Here is a 12,206-nt window from a genome sequence, read left to right as displayed (position 1 = left end):
ACCACCTGTAGAGCTTCTGCAGGTGTGCCTCCTCACCTTAGTCCCTTGGTCCTGTTTACAAGGGCCATACTGTTTTTTTTTCCCTAGTGGGAGGGTAGATTACTTTCACACTGGGCCCTCCCCCTGAATCCAATCACACAGACCCACAGGAACGGAAGCTTGTCTGCAAGAATGGGTGCTACCCAGAAAATCAAAAGAGCATTGCCTGCTTTACTACGCAACCTCTCCTTGTGGATTAACCATTTCAAGACCTGGTTTTGATAGGTGTCCAAACCCCTGGGTCTAGCCACCTGTCAAAACTCATCTCCTCACTTTGGGAGAACCACTGGTGGTTACTTTTTCCACCAGCAGGTGGCGCTGGGGGAATCCAGCCATCACTTCCTTAGCTTGTCCTGCATTAAACATGTGAGAGTGGCACCACATGTCAGCCTTGTTGCTGAGGCAGACCTGGGCTTAGCAGCAAGGGCAGCATGAAGTCTGAAAGAAAGCACATTAATGTGGCAGGAGGAGGAGCTCCTCGTAAGCTTAAATCGTTAGTTTAAAAATAGAAGCATATGCTTCTGATCTCCACTAGTGAACAAAAAAGAACCTAAGGGGTTCACCATTGCTCATTTACATAAAAGGAAACCACTCTTTCCTGTTATGTCAGAATTAGGCCTTAGGGATATAAAGGGAGAAATCCATAAGAAGTGTATGTTTCAACCACAATTTGGATGCATGTTTTCTATAAAGGAAGGAGTCATGCATGTATAGATGTTTTATCAATTTTTAAAGTAATAATAGTGGTGTAGTTCAGTTCTTTTAAGAGTGGCTGATTTTTAAATCAGAACCATTGCTTTCAGCTTGATAAATGATATGGCCTTATCCGCAGATATATGGGTTCAGTATTAATAGAAATAACCAACCGATATCACTTTTATTCAAGAAAACCTGTTAGGGTACTTCCATAGAATCTTTTGGTTATCTCCCCAAAGAAGCACATTAGCTTTCTTCCGAAAGGACCTTAGCAGTAACATCCTTACAGTGCTTGCTATTCCCAGGGGCCCACCACTTTGGCTGACCGAGAGAGGGACACAAAATTCAGCAGCCCACCAGAGCAACATCCTTCCATCTTTGTTGCTGCCTTGCTGTCTTTGTTTTTTCAGCAAAGGCAAAAAGTCGCTTCAAAAAGCAAGGCAATTTGGAAACAAATTCCACAGTTCTTTAGCCTCTTGGGGCAGGAGAGCAAGCGAGCTGCAGAGCTGGCAGATAGAATGAAATGAGAATTCTCATCAATTGCAGCTTCAACATTAAGTTTGCAGGACGGTTCTCAAAACATCATTTATTTATTTATTTTTCAAATTTATATATGCCACCCATCTCACTATACAAGGCATCTCACTATGCTATGGCTAAGCTGGACTTTAATCAGCTGACTGGACAAACTGGTGGGGACACGCAGCAGCAAAGGACAAACCTTGGATTAGCAAAAATGCTGCCCATGTCAAGAAATGCTATGCAAAAGTAATCTTTTTCTCTAAGGCTGCACTATATCTCTTACAACTGATCATGATAATCCTACATTACATTAAAGGGAGAACTTAAAAACTTCTATGGCACAAATAGCCCCATCTTTTAACCAGCTGATGCTGCAGCATTTCAAACAGGTACTGTATCTATCAGAAATGTGACTTATGCTGTACTTGATATTCAAATGCTCATTTTGCTTTAGGGTTTTTCATTTTGCAGTGGCAGGCATTTATCTTCATCCCTGTTTCTTATAGAGAAATCTGCAACATATTCCACAAAAATGCAGTGCAGATGTTCAGAGGTGGCTCACATGAGGATTTTTGTCAAGTTTTAAACAGTTGTGAAAGAAGAATACACTTTACAGCCGCATTTTTTGTAAAAAAAAAAAAAAAAAGGATAGTTTTATTTCACAAATATTAACTGGAAAGAAAAAAAATATTGGCAAGATGAACAAGATAAAATATCTATAAATCTGACATATAATGAAAAGTCTACCAGTTAGACATAGAGTAATCTAACCTTTAAGAATGGCTATTGGGAATTGTGGTTTGCAATCTACTGCAATGGAAGATGCTAAAGATTCAATGCCATAAACTTAAGAGCAAAATAAAGAGTGAAAGAAAAGCTAAGGAGTAAGTAAGAAAAACAATTCCAGAAGCCACAAAATTCTACTCCACATAAACACCTAAAAGAAAACCACCACTTTCAAATTCTGAATATTGATCAGTTTTGAGAGCAGTTTTTTCCAGATGTCATCATTCCTGAGCTCCTTGAGTACCACAAACACAAACAAGCCAAAGACTTTGCTTCTGTTGATCTACTGCTCATCATCTCTCAACACAAGAGTTCTTAAAGCTCTGTTATTAGGTATTCCCTGAAGCCATTTAGTTTCTAATAGGACACATGGTCAAACATTACCATGTGAACTGAACACCACCACCCCTAATCTGTGAGCAAGTGCATGGTATCTGGAAGTGCCATGGAAACTTACATAGTCTACCTGCCTCTGTTTTTTTCTCACATACATACACTACTCCAGTCTAGGAAAAAAAAGCAATCTAAGTTACACACACACACACCCCGCAATAAAAACATCCGCATATGTAGCTTATAATACATGCAAAGCATAATTGTAGGAGTATGCTGATTGAGATATGAATCTGGGATATGAAGGTCAAAAAATCTGGAGTGCACTTAGTTAGGGAAGCCTGATCCAAATATGAGGCAGTCGATGCTCTGAAGTACATTTGTAACTCCCTCATAAAATGGCTGCCATGGTGGGCCTGTCAGTCACAAACCTACTATTTATCAAAGGCAAATGGTGAGGTAACTTCTTGCCATTCCACTAGCACTTTATGATGCTTCCCAGAACCGTGGCTTACATTTGTCCTTTTTTCTGGACAGGTGGGCAATTTCCAACAAAGCATTGGCTACAAGCACTCACCACTTCTTTATTTTCTACATAATTCCTACATAACGTATGTGCAGCCCAGAAACAGCATTGGAAATGTTTTGTTTATTTATTTATTAATCTCAAATGGCTGCCAAATCAGAAAGACTCAAGGCTTTGATAATGCTTTGCATGCCACTTCCTATAAAAAAAAAAAAATTCTAAAAAAGAAAAAAAAGGCAGGTATGGCATGGAACTTGATGGTTGTCAAAGGAGGTATCTGCAGGGACACCATGCAGAGGGGGTTATCCCAAATTGAGACCATATCCATGCATGCTTATTGGATATGGCATACGCCCTCAATGTTTCCTCACCACCAGGAAGCAAAATTGCATATAGAGATTAACAGAAGGAATAGAAAAGGTTTATGCGCGCGAATCATTTTCAGTTAGGGAAGAGACTTCTCAGAGAAATAAATGCTGGAGTAACTGGTTCGTCCTTTTTACATAGTAACTGACAGTGCCTCATTCTGATTAGCGTGCTCTTGTGAGGCATGCAAAGTCAAACAGTGGTCAACACTTTAATTGGTTAAAAAGCCAGTTTGCACATTCCTGCAAATATGAGTCTGTTCACCTTATAAGTGGAATCCACATTTTCTCTTCAGTGTTACAACTTAATTAGAACAATATACTTGGAAGACACTAGGGCAGCTAGAGGGACAGTGGGAATTAAAGTCCAAGGTATCTGGAGGTCCCAAGTGGGGGAGGGCTGGACTTGGAGTATCTGTGTATGAATGGATCCGCTCAGTCTTTTGAAGTCTGTAGAGAGTAAGGAAGATGATCTTGTGGCAAGGACCATTAATTAGGCAAAGGGAACTGAAACATTTTTTAAGCCCTGGTAAACTAGATAATATTTGGAAACGGGGTGGTGTGTGTGTGTGTGTGTGTGTGTGTGTGTAGGGAGATGTAGAATAGCCAGACTTGCAAGGTTTTGTTGATGTAGCCAAGGTAGTTCTAGCCTTCCTGTGGGCCTGAATTCCTGGTCTGGCCTACCTAGCGGAGCTGACAGGATCCCGCATAACTTGATGATGCACGTAATCTGACTATTTATACCAGCAGTATATATTTTGTTACATAATCCAGATTACCTAAACAGAAGTAAGAATACATGAATAGGTCACCCTTTACATTTTCAACAGCATTCTCATATGTAAAGTTATGAAAGATACCAGAAAATCACAACACATCAAGAAAATGGTGCTCTAAGACATTTTCAGAAAATCTAAATTATTGGCCTGGCATTTGTAGGAGAGGTAATAGAATTATAAAACATATTTAGAAATTAGAAGCATGGGGTTTTTAGCTTTTAAGTGGGTTGCACAATTTGAGGCCCTTAAAGCCTTGAGTGAGCCCACAAAGCACTTTAAAATACTGCTACCAAATGATAACTTTTAAAAGGGGGAAATAACAGGAAGAGTAATTTAGTTAATTAAATTAAGTTTTGTCCTAGCCCCACCCATTTCTTTGACCTCTTTCAACACACACATTTTTGACTGTGGCTTCCAGCATGCTGGTTAAGAGCCTTATCTTTTCCCTCCCCAAAGTGTATCCCTGCTTTAAAATAACATCAGTGTATTATATAATGTCTTTTGTCTCGCAACTTGAGTTTGTCCAGAAAAAAATGTACCTATGAACGTTAAACTTGTCTATCTAAACATACTGCTTTATGCTTTTCAAGAGTACATGCAAAGGAAGAAATTTATATATAGCACTAATCCTGCACACATAGAGAGACATTAGCATGATTGTGTAACAATTTATAGCTTGTTTTTCCAAATGTTCAGCTTGTTCCCACTGTAGTGATTGGTATACGGATGCCCCAGCCATTTCAGGAAGTTCCTCCAGTTCCCAGTCAAAGCTAAATAGCTGGCAGAAAAGAGGCCAAATCCAGTAACAAGTCTATTACTCAAGAGTATGCCCATTTTTAAATTCCAATTGTATAAGTATCAAAAACCAGAAGTTCACATGTCTTAAGTCACTGTGTGCTCATTTGAGCAACAATCATTTTAAACTAAAATTTGGCAGAGGATTATCACATAATGTAGACCAAATGCACTTGGAATGTTGAAAAACAGCATTCAAAAACCAAGCGATTTCACTTGGAAAACACTTAAATTAGACAACCACAGCTCCTACTTTACACAAAACCTTTTAGAACTATTAATACACTTCAAGGAAAGTCCGTTGCTCAACCCAAGACTTGGATGGAAAGCATAATAATTTTAACTTAAATGGAAGATCTACAGAAGATTGAAGATCCAAGGGTCCAGATCAAAGGGATGAGTTATTATTATTAATTTTTATCCAAACAATAAAGGAAGGAATAAACTTGTTGAAAGAATCATTCTTTGAAAATATAGGCATCAAGATATAGATGGCCTATAACAACTATCCCCAATCAGATCTCACAGATATTTCAAATTATCTCTCTCAGAATTCACAGCTGACATGGCATTTGGCTTTTCTTACTTCAACCTGCCCCTCCCCACCACTCACCCCACATATATTTTCAGCTAAAGAAGATCTCCTCATATTTCAGCATACTATGGTCTGTTGTCCAGTCTTCTCTCACCAACTTTTCATAGTCCTTTCCCAAATATCTTGTGATATTTTTATAGCCATTCGGTTTCTAGGAAACCTGTTCTCCCTTAAATGTACATACCTATTAAACTTGGAATTGTAGCCCTGATATATTTGAAAAGTGAAAAAACCTGGGGGTTGGAAGGTGCAGGGTGGGGTGGGGAGCTGGATGGTAAATTACAGTGTACATCCTTTAGTTGAAATATACATTAGGATGGACAGGAAAGAATGAAAAAGGAAAGCCTTTTTTAAAGAGGGGCAAATCTATTTTCTTACTTTAGGGATATAGAGCTTTAACTTGGGGTTTACTTTAAAGCAAAACCCTGGAAGGTGAGACAAGAATTATAAAAAGGTTGCAAGACCTTGGGGAAAGGACTGTGAAAGAACTGACAAAGGTTAATATGTGAGAGTGGAAGAATGAATCCCACATATGAGTGTAAAACGCTTAATGACAGGCTGAAACAAGCAGATTTATATCCATGGATTTCATTAGGAAGTTTGGGAAACATTCAAATGTTCAGGTTTCCACTGTATTCAGAAGTGCACATACATGCAGCCTATGGCAGGCCTAAACAGGCCAAAATTAATGGACCAGTGCAGCTCGGAGGAACATAATTTTGTCATGATGCAACAGATGAACAATATAGGATTCATATTTATTAACAAAACAGACAAGAAGAGGATTTCTCATATGGAACTGTTTGATACTAAGCCAGACCATTAATCCAAACCACTCAAGTTGTTGGCACTGAACATCTAGGCCAAAGTCCAAGGCCTTCAGAACAATTAACCAAATGGCAGAAGGTTGCAAATAGACTAAGCAGTAGCACGATGGAGCCAACGCATCTTGATTTGGGATCAAAATATTGAAAAGATTTCTTCACTCATGTCAGTCTGCCCAGAACTGAGACCTTTCCCTCTTAACTTTCTCTGAGTGCTACAAAGTTTGACCAAATAGAAAACAGCCTTTCCTGTAGAGCCTCACATCAAATAGTGTGCTTTGCCATTTCAAGTGTATCAGACCTCATCTCTGCCTGCTTTTAAGAAAGCCCTAAAGCCCCATTAATTTAAAGCCCTAAAGCCCCCAAGCAACCCCGTTAACAAGACTTATTATATTGGCAAGGACACCAATTGGAACTGAGGGTGATTTTACTATGGTGGAAAGGTATTCTTTTAATGCTGGCTTTCTAACCTCAGACATTCAGTGAAACCTAGCTTTTCTTACAAATATAAATACTGAACTACAGTATTAATTTCAGCATTGGTCTCCTAAACTCTGAGATATTAGTCATCAGTAGCAACTGATTTTGGTTGTCCTTACGTGTATCCTTTTACTCCTTTCTTGAAGGGAGAAATATATAGGAAGAATAATTTATGCTTCACTTGCTCAGAGAGATCCTGCATTTTATTTAAGCTTCACATTAAGAGCACTGTTCCAGACGCTTATACAGAACAAGGACGAGTCCCGACCATTCACAGAGAAGTTGTTTCACTAAATAAATGTAGACCGATTAATTATTTTCATAATCTTGAATTAAAGTGTGATTCTCAAACTTGATTTATAGCAGGAGCTATTAAGAGGATTCTTGGTTAACTCACACACACTCATCCTAAAGCAGCCCTGTTGCAAAAATAGGAATAATTATGAAGAAACAAGAAAAGGGAGAGGGTCTTGGGGAACAGGAGCATACCTGTCCGGTAGACAAAATTTCCTTCAGTCTCGGAGGATGATGGTGACACCAGTTCTTCTTCAAATTCATTGGAGCTAAATGATCCCGAATGATTTCTCTGTCTCGTTTTTTCCATCATGGCTGCATTTGTGGCCATGACATGTCTTAACGAGTCATTCAGGTAGCGATTCAATAAGCTGTTTTTGTATTTAGGAGGTGCTACATAATCCTCATTGGCGCTTCCTTCTGGTCTTACTCCAGATTTTATGACAGAACTTTCCGTTTTAATCACAGTATGATGAACTTGTGTGTTGTATCCTCCTTCATTTCGTGGAGGGTTTTCACCATCTGCAGAGAGAAGAACAGTCAAGCAGAAGCATTTCTTATGTATCTTTATATCTATATTCCTAAGGAAGCTTTCAGTGGAAAACTGAGATCAGATGACATTATCATAATGGTCTTTTCTAAAATCCATTTGCAGAGCCTTCTCTAACCTGCCCCACTCCCCAAATTCCCAACTAGTCTAAGTGAAGGTTACATTAACTTCCTTTAAACATAAATGGAGCACCTCAAAGAATAAGCCTCTTACTAAGATCTATAGATATAAGGCTCACCCCTTTAAAGCAGGGTGAAACGAAATCCCCCCCCCAAAAAGAAATAACTTCTTATATGATTTACCCACTACTATCTTTTTGGCAGTTCCCCAAAGAAACAAGACATGGTTCACTTCACACATAATTTATCTTTGCAGTAGTGGAATTGCTGCAGTTGCTATAGAGAACGAATATTTTTCTGCAAATATACAGTGAACTCCCTCTTGTCTCTTAATACATTTATAACTGGGCTTTAAGACAGACTTAGTTCAAATAATTCAGAAAAATTGACATTTTCATGCCAAATTTAAGCTTTGGGAGAAGTTATTGTAGGACTGTATACAAGTGGGCATAAGACTCCTCTCTTTTCTACAAAACCATCATTGCATCTTAAGCAAATGCCACAGTCCATCCAGATATAAATATACTTTTAATCTCTGAAGTGACTTCTAGAGGCATTCATTCTTCTTCAAAACTCCAGAAAGATGCTGCTTATTAGATGTAGTTGAGGAACACAAATCAAGGCAAAAACAGCACACAAGGCGATTAACTTCTTGAGAAATAATAATAATTTTCAATTTTACAGACTTTGTATATAGACAGCTTAAAAGTATTAAAAACAAACCTTCTGAACACGAATCATCACTGCTTACACTAAGTCGTTCAGCATTTCCTTGAACATACTTGTTGTATAGCTTTATTCGTAAAGCCCAACTGAGATCCGGTTGCCGGACAGTATTTTTAAGGCGCCGCCTTGCATTGGCAAACCAGTTTGACACCTAAATAAAAGACAAATGCATCAAATTGGCCTTTGACCCAGAATATTGAGAACCGAATTTCTCATCTGTAGATGTGATGAAAGAAGTACAAAAGGCAGACAAACGATTCATAGTTCTACTTTAACAACAATTACATGAGCACTGGAAAAACATGATATCAAGTTCTATGACTATAGGTTATTAAATCAAAGATGGGCAATCTATGGCCCTGGAGGTATGGCTGAATCCTAGTCAGCATAGCTAATGTTGAATGGGAATTAGTCTAATAACATATGGAGAGCCACCTGCTTTGTTGTTCAGTCGTTAAGTCGTGTCCGACTCTTCGTGACCCCATGACCCATATTGTGCCAGGCCTTCCTGTCCTTCACTGCCTGAGCCACCTGCTACCTACTTCTATAAAATGACCAGTTTAAGAAAAGCAGCATTCCCAGTCCATATCTTTACTCTTTCCATATTTCTGCAGCTTCAGGGGCATAAGAAATAACAGAAACTTGCACTGCTCCTCTCCAAATAGGAGGTACATGGCTATAAATGCAAGAGACAGCTGTAATTTTTTAGGCTTTCCGAGTGCTAGGTCAGTTCTTCTGATCCCTGTAACCCGGACCTGCTTCCCTGCTGACAGTTACCCATCATTCACATTCTTGATGCTAGAGAGTACCATGGGCTCAGCACAGGAACATGTGTTATTCTGTAGCACAGACTCAGATGAGCTGATGTTTGGACTGTGTATACTTTCTGAATACTTTATTGGATATTCTGGGTTAATGATTGCACCAGTTGTTTGTTGGGGGGGGGGGGAGAGAAAGATTTGTTGGCTTGAAAGCTGCATAAGCATCCGTTGGCATTATAGGACTGCCACGTGAAGAAGTAGAGTGTTATCCGCATAGCTCTTGATACAGGCAATATAAAACTGTGATTTATATGCATGCACCTCCATTTCCCAGAAAAAGCCAAAATCAAGCCCTGCACACTCAAGATTTCCATGCAAATGGCAAGCATTATTCACATGAATATGAACAGCACCCTGTTTAAAGCATTCCAGCAGGCAGTAAAGTTCAGCGATTCAGCGTGAAATAGGGTCGTTGCAAGGAAAAGCGTCTGCATCCCCAAACACTTGAATTTTGGGTGTTGCCTTCCTCTCATGAAAAGAGTTATGAAATCGTCATTTTTGGCAGTTTAGGGGCTGAAGGAACTAAGTTCACAATTCAGCATAGTGCCTCAAAAAAGGAGAGAGGAGATTGCTCACTCCAAGCAGTAGATATGACAATATTTCAACAAATAGAAATTTAAAAGCTTTATTTATTGATTTATTCTAATCTATATAGCCACCCATCTCACAAAGCCCGTTGTTGCACCAACTAGTCAAGGAGCAACTTTTAATATTCCACGTAAACTAAGGCAATACGGTCAGTTTAGGTTTGATAAATAAGTACTGCATTGGCTATTGTTTTCCCAGAACTGTCATTACTACCCTGTTTGGCTTCAATGTTTCTGGAAATGCTACATTTCTGCTCATATAAATTGGGCCTCAATCCAGCAGCATGTAAAGCCTGAAATGAAGCTATTACATACAGTTCCAGCCGCCATCAGATTGTTAACTAGAGCATCCATCATGTGTTCCAAAGGTGACGATTTTGTTTCATTTTTGTAGTTCCCCTGATTGTGCTGGGGACCCAAACTGTTGAACAGCATTTTGAAGTCCTGGAATGCAAACATGTAGCTGCCATGTTTTTTTGTTTGTTTTGTTTTATAAAATAACACGCTGTTTCTATGATATGCAAGAGTGCGATGCAGCAAATTTCTGGATTTCATTAATACCTAGGTGAAGCTCTTTCAGGAATCCTGCATGTGCTACCTCTAATTCCATCTTGGAACAAGGGGCAGGATATAAAATGTCACAACAGGGCAAGCAAAACATAGAAGTATGCATAATCCTAACTGGGCTAGGAAAATTGAGTAATGTAGCCGTTCAGAATTTGATACTTGCCAGATATGTTGGACCACAATCCCCCTAATTTCGAGCCAGCAAGGCCAATGCACTGCGCTCCAACAAAACTGGAGGATCCGAGGCTGGAGAAAGGTTGGATTAAACTAAGAAATTCTTTTTTACATGCCCTTCATTCTGTTTTCTTTTTTTGTTTCTTACTATCATGATAAACTGTTTCCATTCAGCAAATGTATTTTTCAGGTGGTTTTAGGGCAGGTCTCCCGTTTTCCAAAACATTAAACAAACGTCATAGTTAAATTATAAATCATAAAGTACGTTCCTATCTTTATCTCCTTTGAAGGGAAAAGATTACTGGGATATTGCGTGTCATATTGCATAAGGATAAGCATCTGAAAGAGCAATTTCCCCAACTTGGTGCTCTCCAGATGTGTGGGGCAACAACAGAATGACACTAGCTGTGAGTTTTGAGAGTTGAAGTTCAAGACATCTGAAGAACACTAGGTTGGGAATGGTTGAAGTGGAGAATATGGCTCACCTAAATTATTCCCTCTTCCTGAGTAAATTACATCCTATACAGTATATGCCTTTGCATAGCTGAATATTGCCAGAGTCTCAGAAGCTCACAACCAAGCCATTAGTCATACTGTGGCAAATCATATTCAACAATAAAGCCATTCATATTTCCCCTTCTGGAAAGAATGTTCAACCTCTTTTTTTTTTTTTAATTCCTAGGAATGGCTAAAACCAAATTTAAAATAAAATAAATCCACCCCTACGGGAATAGCACAAATGAAAACATGACATATTCATTGCAAATTAGCAGGACAAATTGCTAGCCTCCAAATTGGGGGCTAATTGGTGAGATAAATATAGGCTGCGGCTTTTCGTCGAATATGGCTTCCTGCTCTAGTTCTGTAGTTTCGGAGTATAATGTTTCTGACTCTAAAGCAAATGGGAGAAAAGGGAATCTAGGAAGTTGTACTACATGCTGTTCCATTGGCTTTGCTTAAGTTACATGAATTAGGCACAGTATTCAGCTGACTTCAGCTATGCTGATTTTTTCCAAGCCTTTTTTAGAAACCTTCTTCCTTTTCTTCTAGCCAAAATTATCTAATACAAGGACAATTTGCTTGTTTGCTACATTTATATCTTGCCAGGAGCTCAGAAAGGCAAATGCAACATTCTCCCTTCCCATTTCCCCCCCCCCCAAAAAATCCCCTGTGGGGCTGGATCGGTGGAGGGAATGGCCCAAAGTCACTCCGTGAACTTCCAGGGCTGAAGCTGGATCTCCCAGTCCTAGTCTACCACTTTTATCATCTTAGATGTAGATTCTGTTTTCCACCAGGAGCTCAAGAAAGCACTCCATGTTTTGTATTCATTTCTTTTTCAGCTTGCTTGTAGTGCTAAAATAAAATTAGGAGGGTGTACAAAGCCTTTGCTTTCTTCATCACTTTATAATGTCTACTTTCACTGCATTGGTTCTTCATCAGGGTTCCCCATCCAACTAAAAGTCCCAAGCTAGTGGATGGTCAGTGGCTTCTGGTCACACTTAATATGTTAGTGTGTGGTTGAGGGATTAAAGGAAAGCCATCTATAGCTGGGACATTTCTGGCTGAAGAAAAAGGCTAGTAAGAAGCCTTAGGGCTCGCCAGTTGGTTTCAGAAAACTGGTGGTAGTG

The 12,206-nt window shown here is 39.2% G+C and overlaps 1 protein-coding gene across 1 annotated transcript in view; it reads right to left on the bottom strand.

Moving 5' to 3' along the window:
* Positions 1-12,206, bottom strand: part of MKX (mohawk homeobox) — a 60,029-nt gene that overhangs the window by 32,423 nt on the left and 15,400 nt on the right. The window contains exons 4-5 of the mRNA XM_088150411.1: positions 8,427-8,580; positions 7,230-7,556 (exon numbers count right to left, since the gene is read on the bottom strand). Coding sequence (XP_088006537.1) covers positions 7,230-7,556; positions 8,427-8,580 — 481 coding nt within the window. The remainder of the gene's footprint in view (positions 1-7,229; positions 7,557-8,426; positions 8,581-12,206) is intronic.

The sequence above is a fragment of the Python bivittatus genome, unplaced genomic scaffold (assembly GCF_059951505.1).
Source record: "Python bivittatus isolate LINGU-HERP-01145 unplaced genomic scaffold, Pbiv_v1 ctg000610_np1212, whole genome shotgun sequence".
Lineage (NCBI taxonomy): Eukaryota > Metazoa > Chordata > Lepidosauria > Squamata > Pythonidae > Python > Python bivittatus.
Note: the sequence above shows the minus strand (reverse complement) of the source record. Positions and strands in the feature narration are given on the sequence as shown.